Source organism: Engraulis encrasicolus, chromosome 1 (assembly GCF_034702125.1).
Source record: "Engraulis encrasicolus isolate BLACKSEA-1 chromosome 1, IST_EnEncr_1.0, whole genome shotgun sequence".
In the NCBI taxonomy this organism is placed as follows: Eukaryota; Metazoa; Chordata; class Actinopteri; order Clupeiformes; family Engraulidae; genus Engraulis; species Engraulis encrasicolus.
This window is the reverse complement of record NC_085857.1, coordinates 49,069,268-49,088,560: the sequence shown is the minus strand read 5'-3', so window position 1 is coordinate 49,088,560 and position 19,293 is coordinate 49,069,268. Positions and strand designations below refer to the sequence as shown.

The following is a 19,293-nucleotide window of genomic DNA, read 5'->3' as shown; positions in this document are numbered from 1 at the left end:
CCTATCACTTATAACATAGGGAAGCATCCGTACATGTACGCTTTGTTATGTGCACAGTTCAGCAAGTGAAACGCCATGCTGTACACATACTATTGTTATCTGCCTCAGATTAACGTCTAAGTGTTATTTTCAGTATCTTCATATAACCCTTCACATAGTCACTTTTTCTTCTTTCTCAAGGACATTGAATGACAAATATGTATGACAATTTGCTGTACAAAAAACTATTGATATTGCTACTGTTTGATGACATTTCAAAAAGTTTTATTACATAAACCACAATACTATGTCATTACACTGAATCTTTATTAATGCATTACGACTTAGTCATTACCACTGTGCTTACAACCAACTTGCAACATAGGACAGTGTCTATGCACAATTCAGCTAATTCAACTATCTGTTGAAAGCCAGGGCAATAATGTGAATTGTACATATCCTATGGCAACTCTATGAGAGATCACATTAGCTAGCAGGTCACAAAACAGGGCAATATATTGCATTTTGCATAGCCAAGTGGCAATGTATAAACACATGGTTTAATATTTTAGTAGTCTTGTCAAACTATTACGGGAGCTGCTACTGTGATATAAGGATAAACCTCATAGATATTTTTTGTATGACATGTGCAGTACACATTATTAAGCTTACCTCTCTACTTTACAGTAGAGTACATTGCGACTTGGCCACGCTGTATGCTATGCATTGCACTCTTCTGTAAGCTACTAGTGTGACAAATATTTGTTATGGAAAAGTGTAGTTCTAATACTGTACTGTATAGCTGTTTTTTTCTGCCATGTGACAGAAAGGTCAAAAGGGTCATTCTGTGACCGCCGTGTGGCCCTGTGCATTCAAACACACACTTGAAGTTAAAACACACACGCCCGCACGGACATACACATGCACATGCACAGATACGCACACACACACACACAGACAGACAGACAGACAGACAGACACACAGACAGACAGACAGACACACACACACACACACACACACACACACACACACGCATAGTAAACCCACATAGGTGACCCTTGTGTAGCCCTGTGCATGTAGCCTGCAAAATGCACCGTTCCGCCAGCAAGTGACTAGAGGAAGGCACTATAAGTTGAAAAACGTACCATGGTAGGCCTACAATAGATCCTCAGTTTCCTTTGCAATGAATTAGCTCCAACTCTATTACTACCACACACTACTACAATATGACAGAGAACGTCTTCGGTAATACATGACGACTTGGACGTTGTCACCCTGGTGCAATAGCAACCTTACGACACAGTGCTGTGTCTTCACATAATAAAAGCATAAATATTGATTGCAACAACGCGTGAACTAAGTAGAAGTACAGTTATATGTTATAACTACTGTTGTAACTACAACATTAGTAGTTGCATATTACATAGTCGCAAATATCATACTACTAGTGCCATAACTACATCTGTCACAGTAATCTCCACTGTTACTTCCCTTTGTCTATTTTAGACAAAGATACTGCTCATTCATGCACCTCCGATGACATCTCGCTCCAGGTACTCAGTGTGTGGTAAATGGAGAATATCTATGGGCTATGTGTACTTCCATGCGAGTTTGCATGAGAGTCAGAGAGTTTCCGGTGTGTGTCCCCACAGGTCAGTAAAATACAAAGTGTCAAACTGCAGAAATAGGCCTACTAAATGGGCCTACTACTGTGATAATACTGTGTTGACATTAACAAGTTGCTAGCCTATTAGGGTACGCTTACACGTGTGATTAAATAGCTATCCGCAGGCTAAGCCAGGGGTTACAATACCGTTTGCCCTAATGCCAAAAGCTTTGTCCATGGCCCGTTTCCAGAGCCCCATAGGTGCAGGGCCTGTGACAGCGCTCTCTCTCTCTCTCTCTCTCTCTCTCTCTCTCTCTCTCTCTCTCTCTCTCTCTCTCTCTCTCTCTCTCTCTCTCTCTCTCTCTCTCTCCTGCCAACTCTGTCTGTCTGTCTGTCTCTCTCTCTGCCAACCTTCCCTTTCCCAAAGGGCAAACCAATGACTTGCCGGCCGTTGGCCTGCGCTATACCGGCTAAACCCCTGCTCCTGCCACGTCAAAACCACTACATGACCAAAAAAAGCTTAACCACACTCAGGCGACACGTGTCCTGTCACTGTTGCGCTGATTTTCTGTAATTCGAGTCCGTTTGTGTCACTCCGCTCCAGCCGGCCGTTCCCTGGAGGGGTAGTAGGGGTACCTCCAGGGACCAGTGAAGCGAGCGTGTTGCAAATGAGGCGGAATGGAGCAGGCCAGGCGCGTACTTAACTGTAACACCGGCACTGTCACAGCGCCTCGGTCGCATCCTGCCAGCAAGGCAAGGCAAAGTGTGCCAACTAAGTCATGTGAGACAAGACAGTCACTTAAGGATGTTAACTTCCGTAGGGCAAAACTTAAATGCAAGCTGTTTTGGCGTTTTCCCTAGGCCTAAATGATGCAAGAGCTATCGGCAGTAGCTGTTTTCTTGTCAAAACTCAACTTTCATTCAACATTGGTACGATATGTCGCATTGCGTTAGGCTGCTTGCTTTTCGTCATTCATCCCACATGCAGAGGCAGGGATGCTACCAAAGGTTGAACTACACTGCCTGACCCCCGGTAGTGATATAGCGCACTAGCCTACAGCGTGCCGTGTGTACGAACAGTATGGCCTGCAAATTCTGTGATGAGCTGTGACTGTGAGTGACTTGGGCAAGTGTTTTACAAACCAATAATGTAATAAAGCTGTTTTTCCTGGAACCAGTGTGGTCCATAGCGCACTAACCTTTATCAGATCCAGAGGGTGCGTGCAGCAGGCTGCTCCACACGAAGCCAGCCCACCGAAGTACCAGCGCGACATCCGCTTTTCCGTCATGATTGCCGGCTGGGAGGCGAAATGAGATGGGATGGGATGCAATGAGGTCCACGAAGCAGGTAGTACAGTGGTGCACTAGCAGTCGTAGTAGAAGTAGGCTTTTAGTGTACGCGTCCTTCTTTCCTTACCGCTAAGCATAAGCGAGAGTGACTGTCCTCCAGCTCACACACTCATTAACACATTCAGGACAGACACACACACACACTGCTCCTCCTTCTCCTCCTCCCCTTCACTGCAAGGGACGAGTAGTGCTGGGCTAAAAGGATAATGTCGTTAATCTTCAGCCCTGGAAATGATTGGCGACACCACGCATGGTCCCCTGGTTCCGGTGCGCACTCGGCATCCCGTTGTGTGTGTGTGTGTGTGTGTGTGTGTGTGTGTGTGTGTGTGTGTGTGTGTGTGTGTGTGTGTGTGTGTGTGTGGTGCCTCTCCTCCTAATCAGACGGCATGATACGTGGAGTCAGCGGGTGCACGCGCAGCCAATTGCCATAGCGAGCTCAGGAACGGCCTCCTCGTGAACGCTATATCCTCCCCCTCTAAACCAAAGGCCAAGGCAACTTTACTCGCTATTGCAATTACTAAAACAACCCATTACGCCGAAAAAAAACCCAATCCCTCTCTGCTTCCTGGGCGAGTTGTTCCTCGATGGTGACTCGCATACCCTGTTTTCATCATCAGCAGTGGAGTGGCGCAGGTTCTTAAAGAGACATACACCCCTAGTTGACTAGGTTTATCTGATGAAAATAGTGCAGTGTAGCTTTAAGAACCAGCGTTTCCTACATTCTTCAAGTCAAACTTTTTTTTCACCCCATTTCTGCTCCACACTGACAGACTCACGCTGTCACATTGTGTTTCAGGCACAAAAGCGAGTTGCGCAAACGCACAGTCAGCACACCTTTTACAATTCGGCCAAGACACTCAATGGTTTACTGAGGGAACAATGGTACCCCCTGGCCCCTTCCTCATTGTGAATCTATCTAGAAGAAACTAAGGTGCGCTTAACACACCGCGGTGCAAATAATTGCGGATCATTCGGAGGCAATTGCGCAATGTTTCAGAATTAGTGGCAATGAGAATGCCCTCCAGCATGGCACGTCATGACACGGCGGAAAATTGGACGACATGTCATCACAACCAGTTTTGTTTCCGCGGCAGTCGTGACATCATCGTTATCATGTATCAAACTCAACTTTTTTTGTCAAAAGCTGCTCATAAGCAGGCTATGCTAAGTTACAGATTGTAACTGGTAAGGGGTAGAATGCATTGTAAAGTAGAGAGTTTGTTATATAGCCCGGACAATAGAGTAAGGTGAATTTCAAAAGACATAGCACTACTCAGCACAAATGAATAGGTGTCAGAATATTTGTTTTTAATGCATTCACTGTAATGATAATTACAGTAAACAGTAGAAAGAATTGGAAGCTGGGGGTTACTTAACATTCCTTAATCAACGAAACACACTAACAAGTCAAAGTCAATGCCAATTTGAAGTTAAAAGCTTTACTAAAGCTGTACAGTTATATGTATAGCCTACACATACACAAAGGAGGTATGACAGGCCCATCTCAATGCAGAGAACTATGCCCCCATGTGGACAAAGTTGGCCTATTGCATGCATATTTCTGCATGACTGTTCCACACTATAGCTCTATCAGAGCTTGGGGATGACTTTTATTTAACTTTAATGTAATTATGAGAGAGAGAGAGAGAGAGAGAGAGAGAGAGAGAGAGAGAGAGAGAGAGAGAGAGAGAGAGAGAGAGAGAGAGAGAGTTCAGACAGTGAGGTGTCAGGTGTTCTTAGGCCTAGTGTTTCGGAAATAATTAAAAGTAAATAAATAGATGATCTGCAAAACCCTCATTGACAATTAACAAAATAATAATAATACACAGTAAAAAAATGCAGTGTTAATTCAAAACGTAGAGAATTCTTTGGGACCAAATAAACTCTAGGGAGCTGTATTTGTATAGCACCATATCATACAAGGAATGTAGGTCACAGTGCTTAATAAATGGGAAAAAACATCAATGTTAAAGATGGAGTTAAAAAGAGAGAGAGACAGAACCAAGAAAGAATAGCAAGAAGACAAAAGAAGAAGACATAAATAGAGATTGTAGAGGCATACAGTCCACATAGGTTGGGGCCATGATTCTTAGAGGCATATGGTCCACAGTGATTGAGTCCAGGATAAGTGATAAATAGTCACACTGAATTTGGGCGCTCCGATGTGGCCCCTGGTGGCAACAGGGGTGAGGAAAAAACTCCCCTTTTCACTTGATTCATGGTTTACAGGGGGAAAAGCTCAATGACTTGTGCTGTATGTATACCACAAGTAAAATGAGAAGTGTAAAACATGATAATAATGTGAAAATACAGTATAAATCCAGATAATCAAAATACACTACAACAATGTAATTAATCCCCTCTCTTCCTGGGCCTGGGACTGCTGACCCCTGACCCCCTGACGGGCACCCTCTTGGCTTCTCTATGCATGCATATCTGGTTGCATGTCTGTATGTGCTATTGTGTATTGTGTGTGTGTGTGTGTGTGTGTGTGTGTGTGTGTGTGTGTGTGTGTGTGTGTGTGTGTGTGTGTGTGTGTGTGTGTGTGTGTGTGTGTGTGTGTGTGTGTGTGTGTGTGTGTGTGTGTGTGTGTGTGTGTGTGTTCAATGCATATTAGTAATTCCAAATGCAGCAGCAGCCCACTCCCTCTGTGTGTGTGTGTGTGTGTGTGTGTGTGTGTGTGTGTGTGTGTGTGTGTGTGTGTGTGTGTGTGTGTGTGTGTGTGTGTGTGTGTGTGTGTGTGTGTGTGTGTGTGTGTGTGTGTGTGTGTGTGTGTGTGTGTGTGTGTGTGTGTGTGTGTGTGTGTGTGTGTGTGTTTGAGAGAGAGAGAGAGAGAGAGAGAGAGAGAGCTCTCTACAGACTGAGATTGTAATCCTTGTTTGACTATTGTCCTCCCACAGATCTGGATATTTTCCACAAATAAAGAGGCCTGCACACAAACGCACATACACAGACGCAGACAAAGAACTCACATTGGAAGAGACAGAGCATACATGGACAGATATAGCAGTATCACTCTGAACTACTTGCCATCAACATGGAAGCCTCTCAGTCCATTGTTTTGTGAGTATAACTGGAATATTTTTGATTAATATACATATAGAGTATCATCATGGTATATGAATATCAACTTTAAAAAATGTATATTTTTTCCCCAAACTTCTACTTTTATCTTTTAACTTTTGACTTTTCATGGGACTCTCCGAGCAGGGTATATTTTCATTGCACATGAATTCTGGAATTCCTGTATAGATGAGAACAACATATCTTGTATCTTGTATCAAAAGTGTGTGTGTAAGCCTGTCATGATATTACATTGCTAATTTGCACAATTAGTAATCTTGATTTTCCAATAACATTAAATAATATATTATTTTACAATACAAACAGAAAGACGTGTAAAAGTGATTTTGATTATAGCTGTAAAGAATTGAACAGAGGTCAAACTTTGCTTTAAAATTACCATTTACGGCATGTTATATTTTTTTAACAGCAGGAATAATATAATTTCTGCATTCATTCCCACAAGGAGACTGATCTAGGAATATCATCTGTCTCAACCCTGGGTGAGGAGGGACTCCTGCTTGTCCGGACTCTCGACACCGCTATCACCATTTTCATCTTCTTCATAATCTTCATCGCCATCGCCTTCATCATCATCGTTGTCTGCGTAGTGGTTTTCCTCTTCTTTGCGATCAGAACAAGTGACTATGGCCAACTAATCTATTTGTGGACAATGGAGCGCTCACCCGTATCTGAAAGAATACTGTGAGCACTATACAGTGGACAGCAGACATCAGAAGACACTGGATACTCAATGCTTATGTGCTCTGTCTGTGCTTATTTGATTTTGATCTCCTCCTTTTCAAGACTGCTCCTGTGAGACCTCCGCCACTACTATTGCTATCAACACTCTATTCTCCCTCTCATCTTCACCCACTTTAGCAAAATCTGTCACACACACACACACTGTTGCATCAATCCTTCATCTGTTCGCCACCCACTTTAGTGAACCCCATCCCACAAACAGACACACTACACACACACGCACACACACACACACACACTTCACCGTTGCCATGGCGAGCACGGGGCTGCAGGTGCTGGGCCTGCTCCTGTCCGTGGCCGGCTGGGTGGGCGCGGCCCTGGTCACCGCGGCGCCCTTCTGGCGCGTGTCGGCGTTCGTGGGCGGGGAGCTGGTAGTAGCCGAAGCACAGTGGGAGGGGCTCTGGATGAGCTGCCTGGCCCGGCCCGGATCAGGGCACACCCAGTGCAAGACCTACGACTCAGGGTTAGCACTTCCCCCAGGAACACAGCTGCGCAGGGGACTGGCCATCTTGGCTCTGTTACTAGGTGAGTAAATAACTAGTTAGTTATTCAATTTAAGACACAATATTTGTGCTACTAGATATAGTTCTGGGGTCCGTTTCTCGAAAGCGTCTTTGCTATCGTCGTTAGCAAAGTCCTTCATACGAGCGACTCAACTCTCTCTCGACAGCGACGCTCACCACTAAATCCAAGGGAACAGTAAGACGGTCTTAAGACGGTTAGCAACGACAATGATCGAGAAACGGACCCCTGAAATAGTGTATAGGCTAGGGGTGTGTTGCAATGGCAGGGGTATACGGACTGGCTGTGCCCCCGGTTACAAATCTGTGGCGTGGATAGGCCATCCTCGCTCATCATCATCCTCGGCCATCCTTGCTTTTGACCTTTTGACCCCCGCCCGAACTGCTCAACGCTATATTGTCAAAATAATCTTGCCTTTTCTTTCCTTGCTTTGCCATCCTTAGCCATCAAGGTCTCCATGGCCGGTTTCAGGTGGACATCGGCCATCTCCTGTACAAAACACGATATATCGTTCAAATAATCTTACATCGCCTTGATTTGCATTGAAATGCGATACGTTGATGTGCTATGCAACTAACGACTTGATGTTTCATTCCCTGCTGCCTTTACTTAGATGTGTTTTCCGTGTCAGCCTTGAGCATCCCCACTGGCCTATCATGATGTACAAACGTATTCCACCTTTCATGATTTTATCTCATCTCATCTGTTTTGTTCACCAGGTTTTAGTTTTGTGATGAAGTACACCAAACTGCTTCTCTGTATGAAAATGTGCTATACTGTACAAATAGTCCTGTTGCTTTCCTTAGGTGTCCTGGGGTGCATATCTGGAAAGGGTAGTTGCTAGCTATGTTAGCTACTTTGTTCGTAGCAATGCAATTTCGCATTGGCAACTACCGAAGTTGCTAACTGCTAACAACTACCCTTTCCAGAAATGCACCCCTGTATTTGTCTCTTTATACTCGTCCTCAAGTTCACCTGCTGCCTATCAGGCAATGCACAATACAAATACCTTTTCTTGCCCGCAAGTATTTTGGGCATCTGTTTTGTGTCATTTTTTATTTATGTATGAAAGCAATGTGATTAACACATAAACATTGCTTTTCCTTGCCTTAGGTTTCCTGGGAATGGGCCTCTGTGTACTTGCCCTCAAATGCACCCGCTGCTTATCCGGAAATGCAGCATGCTTTGCATTGAAACTGCCTTTGTGTACTGTATGAAATACAATACTCTGCAGATAAAACTGGCCTTGCCTTACTTTATCTGGCTGCGCTCTGGCTATCAGGTGCCCCAGTAAGCAACAAGGCCAGACGGCTGTCATTTACGGCGTTCCTTACCTTGGACTTGTCTTGCTTTGCGATAAACTGCCTTTGTGTACTGCATAGTTACAGAAGACGCTTTTGCACACATCTGTAGTTGGACAGGTGCGTAGGATATTATTCCAGTGGGGTTGTCATTCAAGTCTAACGAAATCCAGCACACTGTCCATTCCTCCAACAAATTTTAATACAACTTTTCGGTCATCCGACCTTCTTCAGGTAAAGTTCTCTCTAAACTTTAACCTGAAGAAGGTCGGATGACCGAAATGTTTTTTTAAAGTTTGTTGGTGGAATGGACAGTGTGCGGGATTTCTTTTATGTACTGTATAAAATGTGATACTGTATAAATGATTTTTGCTTTCCCTCGCCATTCCTTAACTTGCCTTAGGTGTCCTGGGTATTGATCTCTCTGGTCCTCCGGCCTATAGTACAACTGTAGTGCACCTGTAGGGCCTGTCTGGTTCTACAGTATTCTACCTTTTAACCAGGGGCAGAGCTATTAGGGGTGGCAAGCAGGGCATTTGCCCTGGGCCCAGGGACCTCCTGTATTGGTGGCTGGGGCCCTATTGTGACCATGGCAAGTCGTATGGAGTGCCCTACAAGTGTCTTGCCCTGGGGCCCTATGTGCAATTGTTCCGCCACTGCTTTTAACTGTGTATGAAATATGGGTAACACTTTATTTTAGGGATACATCTATTAGCACTAATACATACAATGTTAATGCCTGCATAAGTAACTTGTAAGGCATGTACTAAGCAAACGCTAAGGCCTACTAGGTCCTTACTAAGGTTAAATTGGTAATAAATCCCTTATTGTGCATGAACAAGACATTTGCGAATACATGCCTAACAAATGTTTGATTTTGCTTCATACATGCCTTACAAGTTACTTATACAGAGACATTGTATGTATTAGTGCTAATGGATGTATCTCTAAAATAAAGTGTTACCGAAATATGCTATCCTTGACAAACAAGCATTTCCTTTTTCTTCCCTGCAGGTGTCCTGGGCATCGGCCTCGCTGTACTAGGCCTGAAGTGTACCCGCTGCCTGTCAGCCGCCCCGGCGAGCCACAAGGCGAGGTTGGCGCGGGCCGGAGGCTTGGCGTTTGTGGCGGCCGCGGTGGCGTTCCTGGTGCCCGTGTGCTGGACGGCCTACGTGGTCATCAGGGACTTCTACGATCCGGCTGTGGCCCCGCCCCTGAAGAGGGAGCTTGGCCCCGCCCTCTACCTGGGATGGGGCATGGCCTTGCTGATGCTGGTGGGAGGGACCTTGCTGAACGCCGGGTCTGTGTCGCCGTCTTCGGGGTCGGTGCCTGTTCCCGTGACGACGGTGAAGAAGAGCAACCCTCCGCCTGCAGCCACACCGGCGGAAGACAAGAAAGCATACGTCTGAAGAGGGTGGGCGCAAATGAGAGGGAGGGCGAGGGGGCATCTCAAGGACTTACATTGCGTGGACTTTTACATTTTTTCTTGATTACTTCCATTCAGCAGTCCACATGTTTTTGAACAATTAACACACCAGTCTATCCATTAACACTTATTGTCCAAATGAAACAGTTTGTGTGTGAAAGGCTCTAACTCTGCTGCAACATACAGTTCCTGTCACATAGTATGCCTTGCCTGGGATGGGTCTGTGTCTGTGTTTGGGGCCCGTGCCTGTGCCTGTAACCATGGTGAAGAATAGCAACGTACAGCCTGTGCCCACACCAGCAGAGGACAAGAAGGAGTATGCCTGGAGAGGCAAATGGCTTGGGGGTGGGGCATTTTTTTCACAGTTTTCTCGATTACTTTGAGGCAGCAGTCCACAATTTGTTCTAATACAGAATTTAACACAGCAGTCTAACGAGTGACACTTATCGGGGTAAGACTGGGTAGTCTGATGAGGGTGGGGGACAAATGAGAGGGAGGGGGAATACGAGGGGCAGTTTGTCTTAATCAATGTGACGCAGAAGACCACAAGGTTTTAACAGGTAACGCAACAGAATTACCAGTGATTTGAATTGTTCATTTTGGCTATGGTGGTGCAACACAGGTTGAGGGCCTGAAAGCATCTGTCTGAGGAGGTAGGGAGACACATGGGAGTGGGGCTGGGGATATATATGCGCTTTTTCTAAATGCAAAAAGTTTTCATGTTTAGCACTACAGTCTGACCAGTGACATGGATTGTTTTTTGTGTAGTAAAGTCTCTAATGGTGGCAAAACATCTATTATGTGGCCCGTACCTGGGATGGGGCATTGACGTGCTGATGTTGATGGAAGGGGCGCTGATCAACACCTGATGTGTGGTTTTGTCCACCTCCTTCTGTACGTCGGGGTCAGTGGGGATGGAGCAGGGTATTTGCCCCCCTGCCCAGGGCCTTTCTGTAACGGTGGTGGTGGACTTAGTATGACCTTTTGAGGCCAAATGGGGATCTAATAATGTTTTGCCCTGGGGCCCTGTGTGCAATTGTTTTGACACTGCATTCAAATATGGTACTGGTAGGTTGATGGAGTATTTTTTGCCAAATTACAAGTGTGTTATCAATTATGTGGGGAGGGAGGGGTGCAAGAAGTGCTGTGGTTGGTTAAGGTGGATGCACTTGCTTTAAATATTGTGGTTGGTAAGGATGGAAGTGGGGACTGTCATTGGTTAGAGTGGTAGCAGCAAGTACTGCGATTGTTTGAAGAAAGCAACATAATGATGGGGTCGGGGAAGATTTGTTGTTTCTGTTTGAATGGTAGTAACAAGGCTTATGTGGTGGTCTCTGTTATTGAAAAATTCATATGTGAAAGTTACAGAATATTCATGATTCATTTTAGGATCACAATTAACACTATAATACAAGCTCAATGCCTGGTGTTGGGTTGCAATTCGGCATGTTTGTGATTTCATGTTTTTTTAAATAAATGTAATACAGGTGGTGACGAGCGAAAAAAAACCTTTTCATTCTTTCTTTTTCCTTTATGTATTTTGAGTTCAAGGACTTCTCAAAGGTGGAAGAAGGATGTCCGTACAATTCTGTACATTGTATGTACTTGGGCTACTTGCTGCTCATTATTTTCACTTCTTCCTCTGCTGTGCGCCTCCAGGTGATTTTAGGTTATCCTCGCTTTCTCCTTCCTATGGGTGTCCATCGCAGGGCAATTATTGTGATACTGGCTTGCTCTGTCCTTAAAACATGTCAGATCGAGTGTACAATTGTATTGAAGACTAAATGATGCTCAAGAGTTATCAAGACCTCAATACAGACAGGGGTCCTTTGGAGACTAATACATTGTCATATTAAGCAAGTCATTTTAATGAACCTTATTCTTTATTGTTTATTTCAGTTTAAGGTAGCTCTGGGGAAATTGGAACGTGGTTAATGGTATCTGATTTTTCCATGAACTGAAAAAAACTAAATTAAATTTTACAAGCAATTTCATTAAGTGAGAAGTATAATACACACATCATTTGTTAAATATTGTTTTCAAATGTATAGGCTTATGTCACTTTTTGGAAACAAACTGTTCGTAGTATGCTTGTGTGTACGCCCTTGTGCACGACTGTGTGTGTGTGTGTGTGTGTGTGTGTGTGTGTGTGTGTGTGTGTGTGTGTGTGTGTGTGTGTGTGTGTGTGTGTGTGTGTGTGTGTGTGTGTGTGTGTGTGTGTCTGTGTCTGTGTCTGTGTCTGTGTCTGTGTGTGTACATGTGTGTGTGGGCACGGCCACACTGCACGCCATTGTGTGTGATTTCTTGGCTAATGATAGCATGTTTATTAATGTGTCTCTAAGAACGTCTCTCACATTCTACACAAGCCACACACCACCCGCACAGCCATGTTTGTGCCCACACACACACACACACACACACACACACACACACACACACACACACACACACACACACACACACACACACACAAAACACTCATGCACGTCATAAACACCACCCCCACACACCACCACCCACCAGACCCAGACACACATTTATGAGAGAAATTGGTTGATGTGTGCGAACACAATGGAGACCCAGTGCTCAGTGGGGACTCACAAAGGCCTGCCTATGTTTTGTGTTGCTGGTTGCAAATTATGCATGGCCTCAGACATGCACGCATACACACTCTCTCTCTCTCTCTCTCTCTCTCTCTCTCTCTCTCTCTCTCTCTCTCTCTCTCTCTCTCTCTCTCTCTCTCTCACCCCCTCTCTCACACATATGCACTCACACACACACACACACACACACACACACACACACACACACACACACACACACACACACACACACACACACACACACACACACACACACACACACGCATATGGACTATGTACACACACACTCTTTTCTGTGTTCTCATCTGGAGCATCAACAGGAAACGGACAGAATTTTTGTTTCAAATTAATCTTTGGGCTCTTAAATGAATTAATCGATATTAATCACATTTTCATCGCATTGAAATATCTGACTTGAGAACAGTGAAAAGTATTTTTTTCCACATAAACTTTTGAATAATGACAGTAAATAAGCTCAATCAAAAAATACCGGTATTCATTTTTAAAAGAAGAGAGAAATCTTCTCAATTTCACCAGGATGTACGCCATCAGGCGTAACGCTGCTTTCCACTGGTCTAATCCATAACTATGTTACTATATTATACTGCGATTCAAATGAGGTAATTTTTTTGATCAGGTTAATGTTGTTAATGTGTAACTTATTAATCGAAATTAATTGTGGATGACCTATCGGGTGTAGTGTAAGTTAGCACCCAGTATTAGAGATGAGTAGAGTATGTTTTGTTATGCAGGGATGCTCTCTCAGAAGAGATGAGTCCACAAGCTTCTTAAAGGTTGAGAGGGACCCTGCTTTTGTAGCAACTTATTCCACCTTTCAGGGTAAATGACCGGAACACATTTTATCAGAGGCAATCCCTCGGGGCCTTCGAGGTATTCAGAGAATTCTCAAAAATAGAAACTATAGGCCCATCACAACATTTATGTTTTCAGTTTAATATGCTGCCTGTTGAACCAGGATGTTTTTTTATCGATGTAGGGTCTGCTGCCAGCCACAAGGTGGCACCAGGAGAACAGTGAAGCTATGGTGCCAGTCTCCTGTTGTATGCATTGAAAGAGTAGTCTAAGACGAGGAAAAGATACTGTATGTTTGCTGAGGAGCAACATTTTTCTTTCCCATTTCATAGTTATATCAGCTGAAAAAATATTCATAGTATAGTGAAGCCATCTGTCCACTGTTTATGTTGAAGCTGTCCACAGGTATTCTTCAAATGTCTGTGCCGTGATGACGGTAACATGTTTTTAAAATGCTACATTTTAAAGCTGTACTTACACTTAGTAAATAATGGACGAATAATGTTTTGAAAATACAAATGTTACTAAATTATTAAGAAATCAATAATATATAACACATTAATATATTATTATGTTTATAGTAAGATATTACTTACTGGTAGGCCTAATTATTTACTCATAAGAAAACTGAACTAAGGCTGCACAGCAGAGTGAAAATTGATTACTGCTGGAAGTGTTTTTGATGTGTGTTTGTCTACTGTTTGAAGGCTTAAGGACTGCTGCTCCTTACTAATTTGCAAACACTGGGAACACCAAACACAAACACACACACACCTAAAGGCATTGGGCCTCATTTAATTTTATTTAATTTTAATTTATTACAGAGTAGTATTACCATGAACATCATGGGCAGAAAACACTGTGCCAACAATCCTCAACATCTCAAATACAGAACAAGGTGGGAAAATAGAAAACAACAAGCAGTAAAAGTATACAAATTGTATAACAATTGAAATATCACATTTGAAATACAATGAAATACAAATATTATTGCATTGCTTTAGTTTACTTTCTTCAATTTACTGTCGTTGTTCAGGATATATTGGATAAGACTTAAAGGGACAGTTTGGTCAATTTCAACATGCAGTTGTAATGCTCACGCTACCCTGGACTTGTCAGTGCCTGAGATTTTTTTTTCTTCTTCTTCAGCCGTTTCCGAGATCCTGGTCATTGTAATGGGGGCAGCTGTTTGTTCACATTTCAAAAAAACATTTTTATTTATTCCCAAAAACATCCAAAAGGTTATAAAACATCAGCAGACAACTAGCAAACAGCAGTACCTTTTGGAAAAATATTTGGAGTTGGCCTATGTTTCATTTTTTAAAAATGTAAACAAACGCTGCCCCCATTAGAATTGCTCATATCTCGGAAAGGGCTGAGCCGAAAAATGTGGCATCACCAGGTACTGACAAGTCACGGGTAGCGTGAGCAATACAACTGCATGTTGAAATTGACCAAACTGTCCCTTTAACATAGCATATATGCACATATGAAATAGGCCTGTTACAAAATACCAAGATTATTGCTTTACTTTAGTTATTACATAACTTTCTTTGATTTAGTTTATTAGCCCTGCAGTACCCTTTTGGACCACTGGGGTAAAGTATAGCCTAACTGAAGCCAGCTACATCAAGTCAATCAGGTAAACTCAGTTAGACCAAGTGAAGGTATTCTGCCCAGTCACACAGTTCTTCTTCATAAAGTTGCCCTGTGTATCCTCCTGCAGCGACCACACCTATTCTGACAAGCAAAGAATAACCTGATCCCAGCAAAGCTCCCACTGTTGCCCCAAAAGCTTTCCCCAGCATGTCACACCTTTTGCGCCTTTCCTCTTCTTTTTCCAACTTCCGCTGAGCTTCCTGGTACATGGCATTGGTGTAGTACTCCCCCCCATTCTTCTCCACCATGGCGTCTATCCTCTCCATTAGCTCAGCCACCTGAGTCCTGTCCTTCCTCTCCTTGTTATTGAAAGCATGATATCCACCACCACATCCTCCTATTAAGTCACTAATCTTTGGACTGAACTCATCCTCTGGCTTTTTTCTCGAAAAATCAACATGAGTGAACAGCACCATAGTAAACTTAGCAGCCCTCTCCCCAAAGTTTTCCTGGATCCACTTAACAGCATTTTCCTCCTCCGCAGTGAACCTCACCCCCAGCCGAATCACAAGCAAGAAGACGTGAGGCCCAGGCACGGACAAGTTCACACACTTCTCAATCTCCATTTTCAGAACCTCTTCCGTCTTGGACGTGTCGAATAATCCAGGGGTGTCCACCACAAGGACATCCCGACCAAGGACATCACCACTCTTTTTACTGGAAGATCCTGTGACCGACTCAAAGGACGAATCCTCTATGAAGGCTTCCTCTCTGCCCAGAATGGTGTTTCCTGATGCACTCTTTCCTGCTCCACTCTTACCCACCAGCACGATCCTTAGCTGCTCTGCAACCACAAATGGAAACAGTTTAGTTTCTATGTGTCTATGCCAATTCATAAATGATGTTTCTCTTACCCAACCGAAAAAACCTTAACACTGTTGCTTCTCACCAATTTACTCAACAAATTTCGACCACACACAGTTTTCATCAGGTGCGTGTGTGTGCGTGTGTGTCTTTGTGCGCTCCCGCCTTGTCTATATAAGAACTGTCACTCACAAACACAAACACACAGCTATATACCTGATGATCATGTGAGGTCAAAATGTTGTGTTGAATAAATTGGTGAGCAGCAACAGTTTGCAGACTTTTTATTTCTTCTACAAAGCTATTTTTTATTCAGCACCTTAGGATGGTTGAGGGGTGGCGACCTCCAGCTGGTGTTGCTAGTCCTGCTATTTCAGATTTTTTTTTTTTTTTTCTTTTTTGATGGTGTGCATTTGTCACTGTCTGTGTGGAATGGTTGGGGGCCTTATGTCCTTGTGCTGTGTTGACCCGTGTCCCTGTCTTTATGTTGTTTTTATTATCTGGCGTCTCTTCTGAATGATTTAATACGTGGGTGAATCTATAATTCGAGTGGCATTTTAAATCCAGGGATTATCTCTGGAGAGGGAAGTCTTGTACTATAAGGCGGAGGGTGACTAAATTCAAATCTGACGTTACAGGGATTTATAATGAAAAAAGTGTCGGTCTGTATCAAAGTAAATCATAAAACCCTACTTACGAAGCTTAAAAATCACATTTCCCATGACAATTGCACAGATTGATTACAAAATACTTGTTAATGGACTTAAGCAGTTTCAAACTTATGTCTTTTCAACTGTGTAGTATTTTGTATATAGGCTATGCTTGAAATGACATAGCAGTTGTCCATATCACTGTTGAGAAAATAATCACGCAAATCAAACGTTTTTGTTAAAATATTTAACAAATGATTTAAGATCAAGCTTGGCAATTAGTTTGTTAGGAAACTTAAGGGTGTTTACTAGGAAACATCTAGGTCATTTCCAAAAAAAATGCTGATAATTGACATTTTGCTTTTGCCGGAATGACACTCAAATTATAGAATCATCCACATGGTACAAACTTCCCCTTTAGGGACAAATAAAACTTGAACTTGAACTGTTTTATTGAATGTGCAGGCGGCATCCCATACACTTTTGGTCTTTAACCCAGCAGCACAATCCTTGACTCTTACTTCAAGAAATTGTCAAGTATCAATAATGCCATGAGCACTTGCTTTCAGGAAACTCACAAACATTGACAGTGAAACGTTCACCATAGTTACCTGCATGTGCAGAGCTTATGGCGGCAGACAGCGATGTCAACATCAGTGTCAGACAGTACAGGTGCCTCATCTTCTTAGTTCCTCACAGCGACCTACAAAATAACAAATTATTATATAGAAGGTTTTCATGATTTTCTATAGGTTCTTGATCTCTGGTTTTAGACACATTCTGGGGTTGCACCTGTCTAACTCTAATTCAGAGACTGTCCAAGTGAACAACACACACACGCGCATGCACGCACGCACGCACGCACGCACGCACGCACGCACGCACGCACGCACGCACGCACGCACGCACGCACGCACGCACGCACGCACGCACGCACGCACGCACGCACGCACGCACGCACACACACACACACACACACACACACACACACACACACACACACACACACACACACACACACACACACACACACAGCCTTGTATGCATCCAGACACACCTACAGTCCTTATTGAGTTTCTTTTATTCTGCTTCACAACCACTGTGTTTCATTTCTCAGGAATACATGCCATACAGGATGCTTGCTACCCTGAGCCCAACACAAATTCCAGTGACAAAGACAAGAAATGTCAATGTCAATGTCAAGACAAAAAAGACAATGACAGAACTTTTGTGCCAGATATTGGATATATAACACACACACTCTCTCTCTCTCTCTCTCTTTCTCTCTCTCACGGACAGAGCCTCTCTCTCTCTCTCTCTCTCTCTCTCTCTCTCTCTCTCTCTCTCTCTCTCTCTCTCTCTCTCTCTCTCTCTCTCTCTCTCTCTCTCTCTCTCTCTCTCTCTCTCTCTCTCTCTCTCTCTCACACACACACACACACACACACACACACACACACACACACACACACACACACACACACACACACACACAGACACACACACACACACACACACACACACACACACACACACACACACACACACACAGGACATAAATCGTATTGGATATTTTAAGTCATTTATCTACTTTGACTATTACAGTGCTCTATCTAGGGCCCTGTGCACTGCATTTGACTAATTGTACTACATTAGGCCTACTGTAAGAGTAAACCATCAATATGTCTTGGATTTTTCTTTGGCGTTTCACAAAAGATGAAAGTTGAGTCCGAAAATTATGGCAATGTTCTTGTCAGTAAAATGTCCTCAGTGACACATAGCATTATTAGTAGGTGATGTAAGTGATTAAACCACAGGTAGCAAAGCTCGCTCCTCATCTTGATTCTCTACTGTCAGATTTAATCATCAACAGGTAATATTTCTTACCTTTCTCTACAGCTTTTCACAACACTGGTCACAGATGAGAGCTGACTCCGGTTCCGAGCAATGCAGCAAAATATGCCATTTGCCACTAGAATCTGCCAAGTGACACACTGCCTCATTAGTAGGTGCTATTACAACAGCGCTCCAACCATCCAGGTAGCAAAGATCCTCCCTCTCTCTCTCTCCCTCTCTCTCTCTCTCTCTCTCTCTCTCTCTCTCTCTCTCTCTCTCTCTCTCTCTCTCTCTCTCTCTCTCTCTCTCTCTCTCGCACGCACACGCACACACACACACACACACACACACACACACACAGAAAAAATGAAAATGGAAACTTAACAATCTCTGTTACTGAATCAGATTAGGATCGGATGGGCTTTGGTTGCACAGTAATCCATATACAGCTATAGTGCCACGCTAGTAGGGCAGGGCACATGCACCCTACAATCCCATGATGTTCAGTGAACACACCTATGATTGATGAAAAATGTATTCCATGAATTGTGTTCAATCAAAAAAACAGGAAATAAACCAATTGAATATTTTCATTTATAAAATCTACTTTGACTTTTGACTTAATCAAACCATGTGTACTGTCTATCTACAGTATATGAGCCCCTGTGCACTGTATGTGACTAAAATCATAACTACGATGATTTACTGTAAGAGTAAACTATGAACAGGGGTCTTTTCACAAAAGATGAAAGTTGAGTCAGAAAAATATGCCTATGATCTTTGGCAATAAAATGTGCTCAGTTTTGCTTTGTAAATGGTAACCACAGAGGTAGCAAAGTTGCTTCCTCGTCTTGATTCTCTTCATCTAAGAGTAAACAATCTACAGGTATTGCGTCTTACCTTTCTCTACAGCTTTTC

At 43.4% G+C, this 19,293-nt stretch overlaps 3 protein-coding genes across 4 annotated transcripts in view; 1 reads left to right on the top strand and 2 right to left on the bottom strand.

The window, feature by feature from the left end:
* Positions 1-3,473, bottom strand: part of slc25a10b (solute carrier family 25 member 10b) — a 32,715-nt gene extending 29,242 nt beyond the window's left edge. Inside the window, exon 1 of the mRNA XM_063204687.1 lies at positions 2,786-3,473. Coding sequence (XP_063060757.1) covers positions 2,786-2,875 — 90 coding nt within the window. The 5' untranslated portion in view covers positions 2,876-3,473. The remainder of the gene's footprint in view (positions 1-2,785) is intronic.
* A 2,429-nt stretch (positions 3,474-5,902) lies between these two features.
* cldn31 (claudin 31) lies at positions 5,903-10,668 on the top strand. 2 transcript variants are annotated; one of them, XM_063204703.1, is made up of 3 exons: positions 5,903-5,999; positions 6,469-7,289; positions 9,602-10,668. In XM_063204703.1, exons 2-3 carry the CDS (start codon positions 7,016-7,018, stop codon positions 9,994-9,996), a joined length of 669 nt encoding a protein of 222 aa, XP_063060773.1. In that variant the 5' UTR covers positions 5,903-5,999; positions 6,469-7,015; the 3' UTR covers positions 9,997-10,668. The 2 variants fall into 2 exon arrangements, with proteins under 2 accessions (XP_063060773.1, XP_063060766.1); XM_063204696.1 differs by having other exon boundaries at positions 6,466-7,289.
* Positions 10,669-14,933: 4,265 nt separating this feature from the next.
* On the bottom strand, positions 14,934-15,924 carry LOC134457938 (GTPase IMAP family member 9-like). Its single transcript, XM_063209988.1, has one exon. It carries the CDS (start codon positions 15,922-15,924, stop codon positions 15,082-15,084), a length of 843 nt encoding a protein of 280 aa, XP_063066058.1. The 3' UTR covers positions 14,934-15,081.
* Between the last annotated feature and the right edge of the window lie 3,369 nt (positions 15,925-19,293).

Coding starts and splice junctions, on each gene's coding strand:
- LOC134457938 (XM_063209988.1), bottom strand. CDS start 15,924: ATGAATTGGCATAGACACATAGAAACTAAACTGTTTCCATTTGTGGTT.
- cldn31 (XM_063204703.1), top strand. CDS start 7,016: ATGGCGAGCACGGGGCTGCAGGTGCTGGGCCTGCTCCTGTCCGTGGCC. Junction 7,290..9,601: donor CATCTTGGCTCTGTTACTAG/GTGAGTAAATAA, acceptor TCTTCCCTGCAG/GTGTCCTGGGCATCGGCCTC.